The 20,980-nt window shown below is 35.6% G+C and overlaps 1 protein-coding gene across 1 annotated transcript in view; it reads left to right on the forward strand.

Annotated features, from left to right (window-relative positions):
• The window catches only part of LOC101897649 (uncharacterized), a 180,774-nt gene that overhangs the window by 4,578 nt on the left and 155,216 nt on the right, over positions 1 to 20,980 (forward strand). Inside the window, exons 2-4 of the mRNA XM_059128147.1 lie at positions 4,232 to 4,460; positions 4,526 to 4,717; positions 4,781 to 4,957. Coding sequence (XP_058984130.1) covers positions 4,232 to 4,460; positions 4,526 to 4,717; positions 4,781 to 4,957 — 598 coding nt within the window. The remainder of the gene's footprint in view (positions 1 to 4,231; positions 4,461 to 4,525; positions 4,718 to 4,780; positions 4,958 to 20,980) is intronic.

Consider the following 20,980-nt stretch of genomic DNA (forward strand, 5'->3'; position numbering starts at 1 on the left):
TGACAAGAACTCGTGCGGATTTTCAGACCATTCCATTGGAAAATGTGGCTAACATCATAAAAATACCAGATATCGGGTAGAAAATGGGACTTGGGCAAGAAAAAGTAAACGCAATTGCCAAACACCTTTAATTTGTATTTACCCCAAATCCCGGACCATCGACAGTTGTTTAACCTCTAATTGACGATATGTTCCGAATCCAATACGATATTCTCTAAAGAAATCGAAAGTTCATAGCCTCGACGAAACTAAAAAAATCCCCGGGTAAAGATTGGATTTCTCCAAACATGTTCAGAAATTCCAACACCGGCCGTTAAACTATTGTTATTTAGATTTACAGCATTCTTCGAGTAGGGTACTTCCCGTCTGTATGGAAAGAATCTGAAATAGTAAGGATTCCAAAACCTGAAAAGATCCAACGCAGATCAAATCGTATAGACCCATCAGTCTTCTATATATCTCTAAAAAAAGCTGTTCGAAACACATTACTAAGAAAGTGAACCTCCCCATTTTACAAGTAGCAATATTATCCCCGACCACCAATTCGGCCTTCCATATGAACCAATGTACTATTGAGCAAGTACACCGCATAGTCACAAACATTAGAATGGCATTCGAAAGGAAGGAATATTGCTCCGCGTAATTTATAGACATTTCCCAAGCGTTTGACAGAGTCTGGCATCTTGGAATTCTATACAAAATTTGTGAAACTCTACCTAAAAACACTCATAAACTTTTTTGCAGTTATTTGTCAAATCGCACATTTGTTGTTAAATCGAAGGCGTACTATCAATTCGAGAAAAATATTGGCCGGTGTCCCACAGGGTTGTATCTTAGGACCAATTCTGTATGTGTTATTTACTGCCGATATGCCCACAACCAATGAAACTCTCACCTCAACGTTTGCTGATGATACTGCTTTCATTAGCATACACAAGGATCCTACGATAGCGTCGAAAGAACTACAAACCATGTAGATCTTCTCAAAAAAATCTTTAATACCCAAGTTCCACAGAAAGACACAGTAAAATATCTCTCAGCACCTGGACCGAAGTCTTACATGGAAGCAACACATCGAGTGCAAAAATCACGCAAATTAAAATAAAAAGGCCAACCTTGAGTGGTTAATTGGTTGGTATACTTTTTTCTATTAAATTAGAATACAAAGTTCTATTATATAAGACTGTAATAAAGCCAATATGGATTGGCATACAGCTCTGGGGCACAGCTAGTGCCTCTAGGTACAAAGTAAACAATCGAATATTCTTAGATCTATTACAGGTGCACCATGGTACATAAGAACGCCAAACATCCACAAGGACTTAAATATACTTACCGTTGAAGAAGAAATAAAGAAGCTTTGCCGAAAGTACTTAAGCAAACTATCCGAGCACCCAAATAGCTTGGCCCGCCAACACCTACTACTCGGAGGAAACGATAGACCTGCGTAGACGTGACACTCTTCCTATCACATAGTTTATGTTTTGTCTTACTCTCTCATTATTTTCAGCTCTTGTCTGGCCAATTGAACGTTGTTTTCATCGCCCACTGTTATGCTAACGGGAAGAAAATCGATAAGACTAAAGTCCATAAAAAATTCTGTTAAAATTTAAAAATATCGAATATAGCCGTTATATTGTGGTCTATACGATGTTTACCTACATAGGCCTTGTTTGTCATAAGCCACTACCCTATTCAAATTCGAAACTTGAAATAAACGGTGAATAATGTAATGTAATGAATAATAATGTAAAGTCATCAAATATCGTATCGTATTTTCAAAGGGAGGTACCGTTGCATCGGAGCTGTGCGAAGACCTAGGCCAGCATAGACAATTTTCTGTCACAGGCTATAGCATCGACTACGAACGTCAAATACGACATCTCAAAAGATTTCGGAGGGTATTGCACCTACCGAATATAAGGAGGTACTGATATATGGGACCTATACGAAGACCTGTACCTGCATAGACAATTTTCTGTCACAAACTGTAGTTTCCATTACGATACGTAATTTGAAACAATTCCGTTAAATAATGACGCTAAAATCATCAAAATACCGAATTTTGGGAGGTACCGTTATATGGCGGCTATACGAAGACGTGGACCTGCACAGACAATTTTTTGTCATAGGCTGTAGTATCCATTACGAATCTCAAATATAATTTGAAACAATTCCGGTGAATAATGTCGCTAAAATCATCAAAATACCGAATATCGGGAGGTACCGTTATATGGGGGCTATACGAAGACGTGGACCTGCACAGATCACTTTCTGTCATAGGCTGTAGTATCTATTTCGAACTGCAAATACCAAAGTTGAAACAATTCCGGTGAATAATGTCGCTAAAATCATGAAAATACCGAATATCGGGATGTTCTTATGTATGGTGGCTATATGAAAACGTGGACCTACATGGCCCATTTACGAACTTAACTTGCCTACTGGAAAAATAACACGTGTGCAAAATTTTAGCCTTCTATCTCAATTAGTTCGAAAGATAGCGTGATTACAACAGACAGACGGACATGGCTAAATCGATTTAAAATTTACGCTGATCAAGAATATATATACTTTTTTGGGTCTGACATGAGTATTTCGAGGAGTTACAAACAGAATGACAAAGTTAATATACCCTTCATAGTATGGTGGAGGGTATAAAAATTAACAATAATTAATAATTAAAGCATGAAAAAAATATAGTGTGATTGTATTGACAACCTCCCTATAAAAAATATTATTATATAAGATATGAAACCTTATTGTTATTTTCATTAAAATATATGAAAGATTCAATAAATTAAACAATTAAAAAAATGTGCGCTGGAAATGAAGCGAGGTACCGCATGCTTGGGTGGCACGTGCTGAGTGCGATGATGCTGAGTCCTGTTGGAATGTCCAAGGACTGTGGCCAAAACGTTTGCGTGCCCAAGGCTTTAATACACCCTCCAGAATATTTTCGCGATAATATAATATATGTCACTGTGGATTAATACGAGCAGGGAGCGACCATCGGCTGTTATGGCGGCCCACACCATCACCATGGCCGGCGTTTGAGTTCACCATTTTCGGCTAAGCGAAGCAACTCATTAGCTCTTTGAGTCTATTTTCTTTCTGTTGCTGTGTAAGTTCTTTCACTTTTTGAATTTCAATGGCTTTACCCCGAGCTCATTTTTAATATTTGCCGTATGGAATATTGCGATATGTCAGCTCACGAACCATTTTTTCGGCCACTGCGACGTGGGTTTCGATCAAGAGATATTGCTGATGTTGCTGTTTTCTTCCGTCCACTTCCTTGACGTCGGGCTACGCTACCACTATCCCGGTAACGAGCTATGGTACGAGACACAAAAGATTATTCACATTTAAATGTTGGAGTGCTCTAACAATAGCCACTTGTGGTTTTTCCAGCCAAATATAAAGGAATCACACTATCAAGCTTGAATTCCACCTCGAATAAATTTTTTTCTGGGAAATTCTCACAAAATTCTTTTGTACGCTTGTAATCAATATAGTGAACTGTTTTATTAAATGTGTGCTTAAGTGATCCATGCTCTATTTACTTCTTACTCAAGTAAGAACAATGAGGTCCGCGGCCCAAATCTCAACCAGTTTCAACATTTACACTACCACCAAAACAATAACAATGTCAAAAAATTGGTGGCAACAAATGCTTCCGCGAGGGAAATTGTGAAGTCCAAAATATCTTTATTGCAATTCCATAAACATTTTAGAATAGTGTTGGCTTCTTTGATCGGGATACCCTAGTATTTGTTGTAGCAAATGGTCGGGCTTAATCCCATTATTGGGAACAAGGGTACTGGTGAGAATTTGCCACTCTTTCCGAAACCTAGGTATTCCCTGCCTTACCCCCTGGTACACATTACCATCGTTCTCCACTTATAAACAAACGTTGTTTTTAGAAAAAAAAAAACAACAATAATGGATTAAGCCTAACTATTTTGCAACAACATAAACATTTTACTTTAACAATTAACTTCAATGCATTATAATTATTTTTATGAAAAAATTATAAGGCAAGACAACGTACATAATTTATAGTAATACTTCCAAGAGGTATTTATTAGTATTTCATTTATTACAGAAACTACATCATATTCTGGACATTTCGTCATTCTTTATAAACTAATTTTTTAGTTATCTAATTTAAATAGGGATACATTTTCTGTTTGATTGATAGGATTTATGTTCCCTTAGCTATCTATTGTAGTTAAATTTCAATAAAACAACAATAAACATTAATTACTTTATATTTGCAGACCGCGAGTGTCCTGAACTTGCGCAGCCTTCATTGGGCCAAGTCACATTAACAGGAAGACATTTTGGACAACGAGCTTCATATTCATGTCCTCATGGTTACCACGTTGTGGGACTACAAAGTCGTTTATGTCAAGCCGATGGAAATTGGGCTGGAGCTGAACCTGCATGCAAGCAAAACAGTAAATTATATCTAACTACTTATTAATACAAAATCGATCTTTGATATTTTTAAAATTATCTGCAGTATATTGCCTCAAGCCGCCTAAAATCGAACATGCCCGTAACTCGGCTCTTCCAGATCAAGAAACTTTCGATCTAGACTCCACTGTACAGTATCACTGCCACAATGGATATGTCACTAATGGATTCCCCAGGGCCAAATGCTTGGCCATCGATGGTCAGGCTAGCTGGTATGGCCCAGACATTCAGTGTGAACGTAAAATACAATTAAATACATATGAAAATACTCAATCGTACATAATAGTTTAAACTGTTACAGCTCGTTCATGTGGCCAACCACCGGATCCAGCAAATGGATGGCATTCAGGAGAATGTTATACTTTCGGCTGCAAAATAACATACAATTGCGGCACTGGATATGAATTAGTTGGAAAACATGAGCGCACTTGTCAATCAGATGGCTCATGGACCCCAAAGGAACTACCAACATGTGTCTGTAAGTATACTTGGAAATTCAACAAGCCATATATAACTACATATTTTAATAATAGTATATATGCTCTGCACATGATTGCTTCTAATGGTAATTTGTATTTATAATTTCTTTTATTTATGCATAAAAGCAAATAACGATACAAATTCTACCGACACAAAACTATCCTTATAAATGAATCCCACGCTTAGTGGCGAATGCTTCGAAAGGCGATCTTCATTGTGTGTCACTGTTCCTTTCTCTCCTTAAGTTGTTGTAGTTGAATCAGTTCGTTAAATTGTTTGGCGATACTATAAGGCGATATATATAATATGCATACCAAATATCCGCCGTTATTAAGATTTACTGTTAATAGTTGTTGTTAAACCTGTTGTGTATATCAATAAATAAAGTTACCGCAAATTATGAATTTGTTGTTTTATTAAAGTTCCATCAAAACAGAAAAATTAGCATTTTAAAATCTACATAATTGCGGTAACTTTCGAGAAGACTCAGCTAATGCAAATTCTCAAATCCGGGTACTTTGGAATTTAAATCGATACATCTAACAAATACGGGATTTATTTATGGATTGGGTGTAAGGAATCGAGAATTTAATCGTATATCATAATTCAGCATAAAATTAAGTAAACAAACACTATATGGTATAAAATATTAGGTGTGTCTGGTTACCCTAAAGTTTGTAACAATTGTTACAAATTGTTACTGGAAGTCGTCTGTTAACCCAAAAGTTCTGCAAAAGAGAGCGGTTGGGGAGAGAAATTTTGACAGTTCTTTCAGTGAGAGTTTGCAAATTCTTGCTGGAAAAATTTCTTCCTGCAATCTCTTGCAACTCTTATTCTTCTCATTCATCGACATTTAATCAGATGTTTTCTATTGTTTACTTATTTCTTTTTGTGCTTTTAATTTGAAAATATTGTTTTGGAATTAACAAGACTAAATGTTTTTGGAGAACAACTTTACAAAATGTGAAAAACATAAATATTAATATGTAATAAGAAAATAAAAGACTATTTCCAACATTTTTAGACAAATGCCATTAGCAACAGGTTTAAAGGATTCCGCGGAACACATCAAATCTATCTTCCTTTTATTGCTCATATTTTTATTTTATTGCCAATTTCCTTTTTATTTATAAAACTTGTGAAATTGGTGGTGGTTCCTTTCGTTTAATTCTTTTAAATGGGGAACAAATTGGTTTGTTTTGACAAATCAGCTGATTAGTTGCAAGCTTGTGCAGGAATACCGTCTGTTTACTTTTCGCAATTTCCTTGCAACATTTCTGCAGGGAAAGTAACCAGACACACCTATTGTTTACTTAATTCTATGCTGAATTATGAAATTGAATTAAATTCACAATTCCAATACGGCTTTGAGAAAAAGAAGTGAATAATGCAGAGGCGATGGTTCAACACCAAGAAAGATATAAAATATTCTCAGGAAAATATTTCTGATTTGTTCAGGACCGTTGATGGGCAAAAACATAGAATGTGGACTTGTTTTCTTTATGGGCATATTACGCCAATTAAAATTATAAACAGCTGGGAATTGTGTTAAAACCCAACAAAACTCTTTAAATATGTCGGTAAATAAAAATAAAAAACAAATAAATGCGGCACCGGTCATGATTATATGACATTATTTTAAAAGTGAAATGGACGAAAAACATATAAACGTATTTTTTACTATTTCCGTCATTCCGTTTGTAACTACTCGAAATACTCATATTCGTCCCTACAAGTACATGTATTTTTAATCAGCGTAAAATTCTAAGTCGTTTTAGCGATGTCGGTCTGTCCGTCTCTTGTAATCATGCTATCTTTCGATCGAAATGCGATAGGTGGCTCCAATTTTGAACCCTTTTTTATCATTTATTTAAGCCAGAAACAATAAAAAGGTCTAGTCTAGTAGTGATAAACTAGTAGCTTATTTATAACAAAAAAAAAAAAAATAATTTAGCTCAATAATGTTAATTAAGTGGATGTAGAAAAGCTATTTGGTTTTTCAGTTCTCAAGTCGGAGCAAATCAAAGGGCTTTTTACGTGAAAGTCTTCTAGGATGATTTGATACTTGCAATAAGTTTGTTGCTTTAATATTTGACAGTATTAATTTTAAGTCTTGCTGTAAATCACGGTTTCGAATGTGCAAAGTCGCTCTTTTTTCTTATATGTACTCTCCAAATGAGTTTAGTATCCAAAGATATTTCGGTATATAATTTATAGGTTTTAATGAGTTATCAAAGTGAATAGATTTATTGTTATTAAGTTTAAAAACCCGCTTTACGTTCCATTAATAAACACTGTTCAGAGCTGCTTGGAGTTTGCTTACAGACTCGGCTATATCCTGTCCTGTCGCCATGAGGATGGTGTCGTCTGCAAAAGTTTTTTCCATTTTCTTCCATAGGATTAATATATTTGGATTGTCTTTTTTGCAGTCTTCTGTGCTGACAATTTGGTTACTGGGATTACTGGAGAAAAGTCATTGTACATATTCAGCGAATGTTTGTGCCATGTCATAGGTTAGATTTTTCAGATAATTACGTACGAAAATACTGCCATTTGTGCTTCAATAGGCGTGATTTGGACTGATTTATTTATTTTTTTTTATTATCTAGTTTGATAGTCGTATATTAAATATATGGGAGAGTGGCCAGAGCTTAAAACATATCCATCCTCCACTGAAATCTTGTTTATATCAACATTCCATGTTATAAGGAACTCAATGAGATCCGGAGTTTTCCTTGTGTCAGTTGAAGCTACTTGGCATCCCTTTTTGATTAATTGCGTTTAATAATTCATTTCCTTTTGTCGTTGTTAATATTGATCCCCAATGCGTATATTTTGCATTGTAATCTCCACGCATAACGAATCTATGTTTTAGGTATCCCATTTGTTGCATGTACTGATCGCATTTTATTTTATGTCTTGGTGGACTATATGCCGATGTGACAGATAGTTTCTATTTACATTTATAGTAATTGTAGTTGCTTGAAACTGATCGAAACAAATTTCATTTTCCATCCAATGGCCAAGAGATTTTCCTATAATTTTAGAGCTGCTACCGAGCGTTATTGCTGGGGTAGATGGTGTGATATATATCATAGTTTTAGCGTACATGGATATAAGTTTAACAAAGTGCGTTTCACTTACAAGGCTTACATCAACTCGTTCTTCCTCTAAAATAAATCGAGTTCTTCCTTATGACGGAGCAGGCATAAGGCATTCCACTACCTAATTTTTAGAATATTACAGTTAATTTAGCGTACAAAAAGTTTTTTTCTAATATATTTAAACGGACATCTAATACTTTGTTAAATGATTCAATAGCATCCAGTTTGGATAAGATTTTTGTAAGATTTTGTAATTTTCATGTTGTCAATTCGATGTATTTAATTGTAAAATTGTGTTTCGTTTTGCAACTTCAGAATATCTTTGACCCATAGTACTAAGGGCAATATTCGCATTTAGTGTGTTTGATGGACCTTTCAATCTTAGGTTCTAACTAATTAATGTAATATATTTTATTCGTTGACAGCCATTTCCCTGGTTTGTGTCAGTTTCTTATCTCTCATATTCTGCTGTTTCAATTTGCTTTGTTTCAATACGTCCTCTATAGCTTGCGGTTACGGAGATCTTCGCATTCTACGTTTTCGGCGTGTAATTGTCAACAAATTGCATCCAATATTTAAACTCTTTATTAGAGCGAGATGTCATTCTTCTCTAGATCCTTGAAATTTGTTACTCTAATCAGGCTAATGAATTTTCTTGAGTGCTGGGCAGTGTGGCCATTTTAGCATTTTTGGAGCTAAATTAACATTAATTTTTTGTATTTAGCTGCAAAATTTTCATTTAGCATTTTTTAGCTTTTTGAAATTATGAGTTTAGCATTTTCTATGAGTTTAGCATTGTCCAAAAATTTTCTTACATTTTAGTACTTTCATATAAATCCAATTTTTCTTAAATCTAAAAAATTAAATTACATGAACCTTTATTTTATTTACTTTAAGATATGTGTATAAGAATTTTAAAATGCTTTAAATGAAAACCCGTTCAAGGAATTGTCTTCTTTTGTTATGAAGTGTCTAGTTTTACCATTTAGTAACGAAGAAGTTGGAAGAGTTTTCAGTGGCATGAACCTTATAAACGCAGAAATTAGAAACAGAATGATATTACACACTATGAATTCATTTTTTATACCCTCCACCATACTATGGAGGGTATATTAACTTTGTCATTCCGTTTGTAACTCCTCGAAATAATCATGTCAAACCAAAGAAAGTATATATATTCTTGATCAGCGTAAAATTCTAAGTCGATTTAGCGATGTCCTTCCGTCTGTCCGTATGTCTGTCTGTTGTAATCACGCTATCTTTCGAATGAAATGAGATAGATGGCTAAAATTTTGCACACATATTTATTTTTGCAGTAGGCAGGTTAAGTTCGTAAATGGGCCATGTAGGTCCACGTTTTCATATAGCCCCCATATAACGGTACCTCCCGATATTCGGTATTTTGATGATTTTAGCGACATTTTTCCCGGAATTGTTTCAAAATTAGTATTTGAAGTTCGTAATGAATACTACAGTCTAAGATAGAAAATTGTCTGTGCAAGTCCATGTCTTCGTATAGCCCCCATATAACGGTACCTCCCGATATTCGGTTTTTCGATGATTTTAACGACATTATTAACGGGAATTGTTTCAAATTTGGTACTTGAAGTTCAACATGGATACTACACCCTAAGACAGAAAATTGTCTGTGCAGGTCCACGTATTCGTATAGCCCCCATATAACGGTACCTCCCTATATTAGGTATTTTGATGATTTTAGCGACATTATTCACCGGAATTGTTTCAAAATTGGTATTTGAAGTTCGTTATAGAAACTACAGTCTGTGACAGAAAATTGTCTGTGCGGGTCCAGGTCTTCGTATAGGCCCCATATATCAGTACCTCCCTATATTCGGTATTTTGACGATTTTAGGTACAATACCCACCGAAATGGTTTGAGATGTGGAATTTGAAGTTAATAATGGATGCTACCCCCTGCGACAGGAAATTGTCTATGCTGGTCTAGGTCTTCGCACAGCTCCAATTTAACGTCACCTCCTTATAGAGTCAGTGTACCAGTAGTCGGCACTTTTAGGATTTTCGCGTTGTTAATTTATTCAGATTCGAAATTTTGTATAGTTTTTGCAATAATAAATAAAGTTTTAATAACTTTTTATTAAATTTCATAAATTTGTAGTTTTATTAAAACAATGTTTTTGCCAGTAGTCGGCACCACTTGCCAATTGTCGGTATGGCATGTTCCAACAGTCGGCATACCAATTTTTTGTAAGAATAATTAATAATAATAAATTAATTCATTAAAATATAATATTTTTGTTTAGATAAACTGATTCGACGTCTTTATTGTACTTTTCTTAAGAATATGGATTGTTGGGGACCTTAACAGACAAAAATTTAATATTTATTAGAATAAATCATCTTTTCTTAGCGAAATTGTACACAAAGATAGCTGACAATATATTTGAAGTAAACAAAATACATTTAGTTATAATAGTTTCATATTATATTTAAAAACAAATGTTGGACCCTATTGGTCCTCCTTCCGAATAACCTTCATGGATCTGGAACCAATTTTTTTTCCAAAAACCTTTCATCTCTAACAATTTTCACGGCAATGCATATTCTTATAGAATTTGCCCTATTTTAAAGCTTAAGAAAAGAGAGTCAGAACAATATTTGTAAATTAAGGTTTCTCTATATGAATTGTTGTAAAAGAGATCAGAAGTGCGCCATTCGTGTATTCTCAATTCGCATGAAATTCACTTTCAGCATTTCAGTAGAATAGACATTTTGGTATTTTTTTCCCACAAAAATTGGGACCCATTTTATCCGCTAACTGTTCTTCGATGCCAATCAAAATGCTTACCCCCACTTAAAATTTCCTAAGGATCGGCCGATAATTATGACGTGTCAGATAAACTTTAAGTTTTGGTCTATTTGAGCCCCTAAATATTTTGCGATCATCTCCAAAAACATAAGCTTCTATTCTGACACTAACCCCAACTCCATCCAAAATTTCATGAGGATCGGACCATCAATGTGCCCTGCATATAATATCCTAACTATATAGTCTTGTAAGGAGTAAAAATATTACAAAATATAAAATTCAATATTGTAGATCAAAATGTGAAAAAATGGAAAAATGTAAGAAAATATCACAAAATCAATACTCTCAACTTTATTGGGATCTTTTCACGCGTGTTTGTCTAGAATTTTTTCTTGCCTGTCAAGAGGGAATTCCGAATTGACAAGATTTGTAAAATCGGCCCAGCTATTTTTGAGATGATAGCATTCTAGCGAATAAATTTCACCATATATATCCGATATCTTCACTATCGACATCTGCGTAATGGTCAGAATTGAATTCATCTATTTGTAACTTCGCCGGGATTAAAGATATTTGCGGTTTAATGGGAAAATTATTTTTTTTTTTAAACACAAAACTATTTTTGAGATGTAAGCATTCTAGCGAATATATGACGCCATATATATCCGATATCTTAACTATCGACATCTAGGTAACGGTCAGAATTGAACCTTTCGTATATTTGTAATTTCACCGGGATTAAGAAAACTCGAGGTTTAATGGGAAAATTGTTTTTTTTTACACAAAACCTATGGTCTATTTCACCCGCTCAGTATTATCCAAAGACCATCCAAATTGGAAAGATTCTCCCCAGCCCTAAGCTCTAGCCCAATGCTAAATTCTGCGTCGATTGGTCTATAATTGTGACCTATAGCGTGATTGGGATACCAAAATTTCGAAGTGTTATATAATTTTTGGCCCCATCAAACTTATAATGCCCACAACACATAGTGTTGCAGCGTTTAAAAACGTATTTATATTTAGCATTATTTTTTGGGATTTTAATATTTTTGTTTGGCATTTTTAGCATCATTATACCCTCCACCATAGTATGGAGGGTATATTAAGTTTGTCATTCCGTTTGTAACACCTCGAAATATACATTTTAGACCCCACAAAGTATATATATTCTTGATCAGCATAAAATTCTATGTCGATTTCAATGTCCGTCCGCCTGTTCGTCTGTGGAAATCACTCTAGCTTCCGAACGAAATGAAGTTAGGTTTTACTCAAATGTGTATTATGTCTGCAGGACTTTTGGTATTGAAAATGGGCCATGTAGGTCTACGGTCAGACGGATAGACGGACAGACGGACGGGCATTTATAAATCGACATAGAATTTTATGCTGATCTAGAATATATATACTTTGTGGGGTCTAAGATGTATATTTCGAGGCGTTACAAACGGAATAACAAACTTAATATACCCTCCATACTATTGTGGAGGGTATAAAAAGGTATGGTAGAGCTACCAGGTGATTACAATTTTTTCTAGGTGTGCCCGGCTTCTGCCAATTTTATGTATGTATTTGTTGTTTTAAAAAATAGAAACTAAATATTTTTTTAAAAATCAATGATTGGATGAAACGTATATAGCGGGATGCATATTAAAGCGATTAACCACTTTTGCCTTGGAAATGAAAGATTTCACAGTTTATATTTTACTTTCGAAAGAAAATTCAGGTTTTTCCTTTATTTTTCTCTATATTTAACTCATTTAAATATGAGGAAAAATTCAAAATAAATAAAAGCAAGTTGTTGAATATCATTTTGAAAAATTGTGACAGAAGTGGGCATAGCCTGTATAGTATTTCTGTAGTTTTACAAAACTGTTCTATCTCCTCATTGTATCATGTCGGTTTCGTTAGAAACTTTTAGATACAAGTTAAGTTCGTTTAATCTAATATTTTAATCGTTGCACTAGTTCTTCCACTTATTGTGTCAGAGTCTTTCCCCTGTATAAAGAACGGTTTATTATAGGAAGAATAACATAGATTGAGAAAAACACGTATTCAAGAGCATATTAACAGGTAAAATGCTTTCCACCAATCTCGCATAAATCGATATTCCAGTAATTATGATTACGAGACAGAATCAGGTTGAGAATGCTGCGGTTTACTTTATTTTGAACACGTCGTATCTGTATGAAAGTAGATTTTATAAGGAGAAATCTATTTTTTTAGGTTTGGCGTAAAAGGAATGTATGACTGAAGTTTCTTGGAATAGTTTGATATAACTACATATTTTAGAATAGCCTGTCAAGAATTGTGGATTTATTAAGTGTTTGGGAATTAGGGGATTGTCAATAACCGTTACAATTGTTGTTTATTTGAACACAAACATTTTCGGCCCCCTAGAAATTAAAAACAAAAACTAAAAAACATCATACTCCTTGCGATTTGATAAATTCAGCAGATTTTTAAATAGTAAAATCCACTGAGGTATATTATTAAAGTTACAAATTCATTGCTTATTCAGAGTACAAATGTTTCTTAGTATATATTATTACATATGTTAAATAAAATAATTGATTCACATTATTGATTGTAACCCAGTTTTAACAAGTCGAGAGTTGAGCGATGGTTAATTAAATGAGTATATAATCCATATATAGTCCATCCGAAAATTGTGTTCTGTGCTGTTGGTTGGCCTGACCGGTTGAAAATGCTCTCACTTATTACATGAAAGTATATATCAACGCCAAGAATAATATCTATCGGACCAGATTTATAGAAGTCTTTGTCAGCTAACAAAAGATTGTCTAAAAATCTAATTATTTTTGACAACACACTTTAAAGTTTTTGAAATACTAATGTTCCCAAGCGTTGTTGCATCTACCTTTATTCTTCTACCTTTACTCTAACCTACCGTCATAAGATGCATTGACTAATAAATGGGGATGTTGAATAGTGTGTCATACAAATTGTTCTTTCAGAAAAAACAGGCATTCACATTATGAGGAGGGAAACCAAGGCTACCTGCTTTTATGATTGCGCTATGAATTCTTCGTAAAAAATAATAATGTTCTGAAACATTTCCTTAATAAAAAACCCATTTGATTTTTATACCCTCCATTAAATGATGGAACTTTGTAACTCCTCGAAATATTCATAACAGACCCTACAAAGTATATAAATTAATTCAATGTTAATTTATTTATTTTTTTAAAAATTTGTGATTGCTGCTTACTGCAAGCAATCACGTCTTTATTGGTTAAGGTTCCGGACTACAAAGTAAATAATGAAATAAAACTACCCTAACTTATACTTTGGATTCATGCACCCAGATGATACTGGACACCTGCTCGTGTTGGCGATGGAATGTTGCTGTCTGCCTGTTGGATGTTGTTGTCAGTGTTTCGGTGGGAACTGCAGTGTCAGCAAAATGACACGCTTATACTTTGGTTGATGAATTCTTTGGGTTGCTAATGTTGAATTTGAATATGTCTGGTGTTAACTCCTCCCCTCTTAAATACAATCGTCCCGATTGTTCAAAATGAATGAATATTGTAAATGCTGGATGTTTTAGTTTCTTTCGAAGTTGTAGGTAAATTTACTTCCGCAATCTCTATTTCATCTCCTGGGGCATCTTCGATTTTCAGATTATTATTTTCGGAGTTTTTTGCATATTTTCTTCTCAGTGATATTATTGTTATAGTTGTAAGGATTATTGCAGAAACACAACCGATGCCGACTGCTAAGGTACCTTTGGTTTCCATAGATCGTATTCGTTCGATGTTCTTTACGTTCAACTGTTTAAGCAGCTCCAATGATATTACTTCTTCTAATTTGTCTTTTGGACCTTTTGGTTGCAAAAAGGCGGGAAGAGGTTTATTGGCACTTATTCCTCTTGAACTGTAACTGTGGCCATCGATTCTTATAGTGACGTTGAAATGTTTGATGAGATAAGTCCCGTTTAAAAAAATCTGCTCGTTGTCTACACTGATAGCGCCTTGATATTGGTTCAGCAAGAGCAAGTCCGATCCGATCTCTTCAATTGTTGGTATGTGTTCGTTGTTTATTTGGGTGCATTTCCCTACTCTACTTTTGAACAAATTAGTTATACAATTATCATTTCTTAATGAAATAAGCTTATCTCTATTACAAATTGTTATGTCGTAATTACTTTTACATTCTGTTTTTATTCCAAATAATTCTTTATTACATTCCAAAATTTTTTCGTATTCAATTTTATCAATTACATCTCCAGTTTTTATAGGTTTTATGAAATATACTTTACAAACTTCTTCTTGAGTTACAGGGATACTAAGGATGTACAAAATTTCTCGTTTATTTGTAACAATTTTTACGGATCCAAAAGTTAATAGTTCATCTATCGAATAAGTAGGAATATTATATTTTTCAAAAACAGTGTTTATTTGATCGATTTCGATTTTAGAAAGCAGAAATGAATTGACGATATTAGCTTTAGCCCACTGTATTGCAAACTCTACGTTTTGTAACTCTTTTTCAATAAAATTAAGTTTTCTTTCGATTTTGAATACTACTTCATCGTTCCACCCTTCCCTTTTTATCATTTCATTCGTCTTATTAGTTATTTCGGTTATTCTTTCCGAAATTAATTGGTTTATTATCAGCTGTCTATTGTTATTTTCCAAAATATTGCCAATTTTCTGTTCTAGGATCTGAAAATCATTACTATCTGGACTGCCTGCAATCCACTTCCAAGCACTTCCTATGAAGTCTATCGATCTTTTCTCTCTGTGCGGCATCAGACGGTCTAATAGTCCATTGATGTCAATTAATTGTTGCTTCATAAATGGACGGAGAGGATGGTCTAGGTTCACGAATTTGTCCAGAATGTGTTCGGTTTCACGAGTGAGGTTTTCATACTGTTCAAGATCTATTGAATGAATTACTTTAAATGTCCCGTTCTGTTTCCTTGCTATTCCATTATGAATTGAAATGAGTCTTGCGTTCGAGTAGTCGAGGATGCTGAAGTCAGCCAGGGCGTTTCCAGGAAACAATCTGTAGAATTTAGGATTTTATTAATTTCTAATATGGCTTTTGTGAATAACCCTTCCGCTTTCGGTCAAAAAGGTGGTATTCCGGTTTTCCTTAACTATTTCCTCTTTGTAACGGTCGCTTAGTTTCGTTCCTAACCTTTTGTTGTTGCTTACATAAATTAATTGTCCGGGAATATAATCCTTAACTGGTCGTTTCTTTTTGTTATGATACGTCAAGTCGTTGGCCTGTTTCTGTCTGAGTTTGTCAACAATATTCCGTCTGGTAGTCTCTATGTCTTGTGGAGAAAAGTCAATTGTGCGTAAAAAATACAAATCAACAGGTCTTCTATTCACCGTGGAGTGAATCGAGTGATTGTATTCATTAACAGCCCTCTCCAGTAATTCCTCAAAATTCCTGGATGTTCCATCACCTTTCAAACATCTCATTATCTCAGCGAGGGTAGAATGAAAGCGTTCTATCTGTCCGTTAGCCTCGCTCCTGTAGGATGGGGTCGTAAAAATATTTATTCCTAATTCGTCCTTCATCATGAATAATATCGAACTGGAATTTAAAGACGGTTCGTTGTCCATTACCACATTCTTCGGAACTCCGTAAGAGAATAATAATTCCCTCAGTGGTCTTCTAATAGCCTCAGTAGATCTTCCGTCTAGTATTTTCACTTTAACGTACTTTGAGAATTTGTCAATGGAGGTCAGAACTAATTTCCTATCTGTAGAGAATATATCAATATGAATAGTATGACCTGGGTAATTTGGAATAGGCGTCTCACAAAGGTAAGGTTCATTGGGATGTCTCTCGTATTTGTTTTTCTTACACGTCGTGCACAGTTTTATAATTCGCTTTATTTTTCCCGACATCCCCGGAAAATAATAATTTTCCAAAATCTGTGTTTTGTTCTCTCTGTCGTTCCTATGGGCTCTATTGTGGGTATCAATAATTATTCTTTCCTGGTCATTTTCTGATAATATATCTTCTACTACCTTCTGAGTAAACCTGCATTTGTACTGGCTAAAATGGAGTGGATAAATGTTCTGAATTTTTCCCATTATTTGTTCGGGTGCCTTGATTCCGTTAATTACAGACGGGTTCAAATACCTCTTCAAGATTGTTTGAAGTTTTCGTTCGTCATAATGTGGTTCAGTAATTGTGTGTCGGTGGATGCTTGGGAAAACAACATTGAACTGGTACGTTGATGTGTCATCCACACTTATGAGAAGCTGGTTCTTGAAAACATTAATGGGTGACTCAACACTGGGTATAAGGGTCTCTGGTGAGCTCTCCGCACTATGCTGTGTGGGAGTCAGTGAATTAATCGGAGTAATAGCATTATTGTCCTTCTGTACCGTTCTAGACAGAGCATCTGCTACGACATTCTGTCTTCCGGGTTTGTACCGCAATTCGTAATTATATTCCTCCAGAGTACATTTCCAGCGTTTCATCTTCATATTGCTATTTTTGTTACTAATGGCGTAAGTGAGGGGTTGGTGGTCGGTATAAATTATAACTTTCTTCGATCCGTATAGATAATTCCTCAAGGTAGTGAGGGCCCATATGATGGCCAACATTTCCCTCTCATTTGTGGCGTAATGCTCCTCTGTTTCATCCAGAGTTCTTGAAATGAATGCAATTGGTCTTCCCTTTTGACTCAACACTGCTCCAAGAGCGACACTGGAGGCATCCGTCGTTAGGTCAAAATCTTCTCTGAAATCTGGATACGCAAGTATCACATCGTTTGAAACCAATGCATTTCTTAGCTCGTTGAAAGCTTCTACGGCGGAAACATCTAATGTCACCGGAATTTGACTGGAAGCTGTCTTTGGAATTCTGCCTTCCTCCCCTCTGAGGAGCGATGTCAGCGGCTTTGCTACATCGGCATATCCCCTTACGAACCTTCGATAGTAGCCCGAGAGGCCAAGGAAAGAACGAAGTTCCTTAAGTGTCTTAGGAATCGGGAAATTAAGAATGGCTTCCACTTTCTTTGGGTTGGTTTTTATACCATCCCTCGACACAATAAATCCCAAAAATTCCACTTCTTGTTTAAAGAATGAACACTTGTCCAACTGGATCTTCATATTAGCGGACTCTAGTGTTTGGAGAACTTTCTTTATGTTCTCGGCGTGTGACTTCTCGTCCTTGCCAAAGATGATAATATCATCGGTGTAAACAAAACAGATTTTTCCAATCAATTCTCTGAGTATATCGTCCAGCGTTCGCTGAAATATTGCTGGCGCGTTCCTCAGGCCAAATGGCAGTCTCGTGAACTCGTACTTGCCATTGTTGATTGAGAATGCGGTTTTCTGTCTATCCTCCTCCCGTAGGGGTATTTGATGGAAACCGCTTTTAAGATCAATGACCGTAAAATATTGATTCCCCCCTAGGTTAGATAGGACTTCCGTCACCTCGGGAATCGGATATTTATCCGGTATGGTGACGGCGTTGAGCTTTCTAAAGTCAACGACCAAACGATATTTTTTTCGACCGGAACTGTCCTCCTTTTTGGGCACTACCCAAATAGGGGAGTTGTACGGGGATCTGGATGGTCTTATGATGCCATCCCGAAGGAGACGACGAATCTCTTCCTCCACGACATCTTTTAATGCCATTGGGTAAGGATAACTTCGCGTATAGATTGGAGATTCGTTTACAGTTCGGATTTCTCCAACCACAACAGAGGTGTATGTTAATCTCTCATCCGGATCTGAGAACAGGTTCCGGTGCTGCCTTGCAATATTATTGAGAGAACTCCTCTGACTTAATGATAGATGATCAGCCTCCAGCTCCAGACTATTAACATTCTGGGATATTCTCTGTCTAATGGCAATTTTCTTGCCACCTCTTACTTGGAAATAATCTTCGGAAGTATGAATTACTGCCGATAATTCCTTCAAGCTGTCATTCCCCAAAATCCCGTCGAAAGATACCAAACCAGGTAGAAGGAAGAATTTTAGTGGGACGTCATTGACGCCGAACATGTTAAGAAGAGTGTGGTGTGAAACTTCCACATCGCCGCCTACAGATTTTACGCTAAACCTATTGTCATTCAACTTGGGTCTCAGGACCAAAGTTGGTCTTATATAATTTTTACTGCTTCCTGTATCCAATAAAAAGTCTAATGTCTTCCCGTCCCTCGTTTTGACTTGAAAGTATGGCAACGAGGAACAGTTTAATCTAAAAAATTCATATCTATGAAGTTGGCTGGAATGTCATCGGGGTTACGTTCCTGGTAATCGTCCGGTATTATATCCTGTTGTCCGTAATTCCCTGTGTCATTTTCGTCTACTGGCTGATAGTCACTGTTGTCTCGGTAATCGTCGATATTTGGGGATTGGTTCTCAATATCTGGGTATTGATTATCCACGTTTACATGAAAATTACGCTGAATCTTATTCATAGGAGTCTGTACCGAAAACTGGGCAGGTCTTTTAAAATTCTGGTTCTGTTGGGGTCTTACTTGTATTGACCTGTCAATATCCATGGGTTCTGGCTTACTCTGGTTATTGTAAAATTGTGAGGGAAATTGCCTAAATTGGTTCTGAGGAAAATTCTGGGTTCCCGTATAAGGACGAGTGATTTGGTGTCCTCCCATCTGATTTCGTTGAAAGAATTGCTGAGGACGATGAGCAAATGGTTGTCCCCCAAACTGAGGACGCTGATTCTGCATATTCAAATTGTTCGGAAATGGAAAAGCTGGGGATACTCTAGGCCTATGAGTCGGAATATTTGCCAATTCTGGGTAAAATTTCGAACCAGTTGACATCCTCAATGGTTCCTGTCTATGGCCTCCCTTCTGGGCATAATCTCTCCGAAATGCCATATTGTCTAGCTTCAAACAAAGATGTAGAGCCTCTGGTAGAGATGTAGGACCCTTGACACTGAGCAGCCTAGGAAGGTCGCCGTTCAGGCCTCTTATGAAGGTATCAAGTGCCTTCTCTCGATATGTATTCGTCATGGCTCTGAGACTACCGTCGTCCAATTCCAGGCAGGAAACCTTATCCAAAATTAGAGATAGTGTTTGATAGACGTCCTGATAGAACTCTGTGACACCTCTGTGCCCCTGACACAAAACATTCATTTGGTACTCTAGTGTACCTATATCTCGTTTATCCGCGTAGTGCACCATCAGACATTTGCGTATTTTGGCCCAATCCAATGGAGTCCTATAGGATTCTAAAGCAGTATCGGCCTCACCTATAATTTTCGTACGAATTGTATGCAAAATTGCGTAGTATTTCCCGGTACCACGAAGTGATGAGTATAAATCAATCACCCTTTCGACTGATTTCCTCCAAGAGCTGAATTCTCCGGGTTTTCCCGAAAATTCCCTCAAGGATTTCACTATATCTGGAACTTTGTCCAGTTCCTCCAGTCTCGAGGAGACTGTTCCTACCGGTATGTCACTACCATCGTCAAACGTTTCGTCTCGTCCGGCCAAAAGGTTTGTAATCATTCGTGTGATTTCATTTCTTTGTCTGTCCGTGAGTGCTGAACTACCTGATGTAAGGGTGTTTGCCCTTGTTTGAGTCTCCATGTTATTTGAAGATGGATTCATCGTAATTCTATTTAATTTTTCGGCAATATCATCCACTGATTCTAACATTTTTTTCTCTTTATCAAAAGGAAAGGTGGAGCTATCAAAGTTACGTTATTTATCAGTATTGGGAACAAAAAAAAAAAATTCATAGGTAACAAATAACTATAACTATAAAATGTTAGGAACTAAATTTGTTCTTAATTTGAATTCTTAAAGTTATTCTTACAATAGCAGCATCATTAGAGTCTGGAGTAGCATCCTTCTAGTACAGATGAGATGAGATGAGATGAGATGAGATGATCGTTTTTCTTAGTCCTTTCAAAGTTTTCAAAGTTTTGTTGTGTCCGATTTTTTTCACTTTTATTTATAAATTGTTAAAATATTTAATATTGTTCAAACAATTTTTTTTTATTTTAATTTTTATTTTTGTCTTAACTTTATTTTTATTTATATTCATTCAAACTTGTTTAAATTGCTTTATTTTTTATCTCTTTTTTTTATAATTTCTCACAATTGTTTCTCTTTTATTTCTCACTTCATTTAATTTACTTTGCATTTAAGTTTTCACAA

Source organism: Musca domestica, unplaced genomic scaffold (genome assembly GCF_030504385.1).
Source record: "Musca domestica strain aabys unplaced genomic scaffold, Musca_domestica.polishedcontigs.V.1.1 5, whole genome shotgun sequence".
Classification (NCBI taxonomy): Eukaryota; Metazoa; Arthropoda; class Insecta; order Diptera; family Muscidae; genus Musca; species Musca domestica.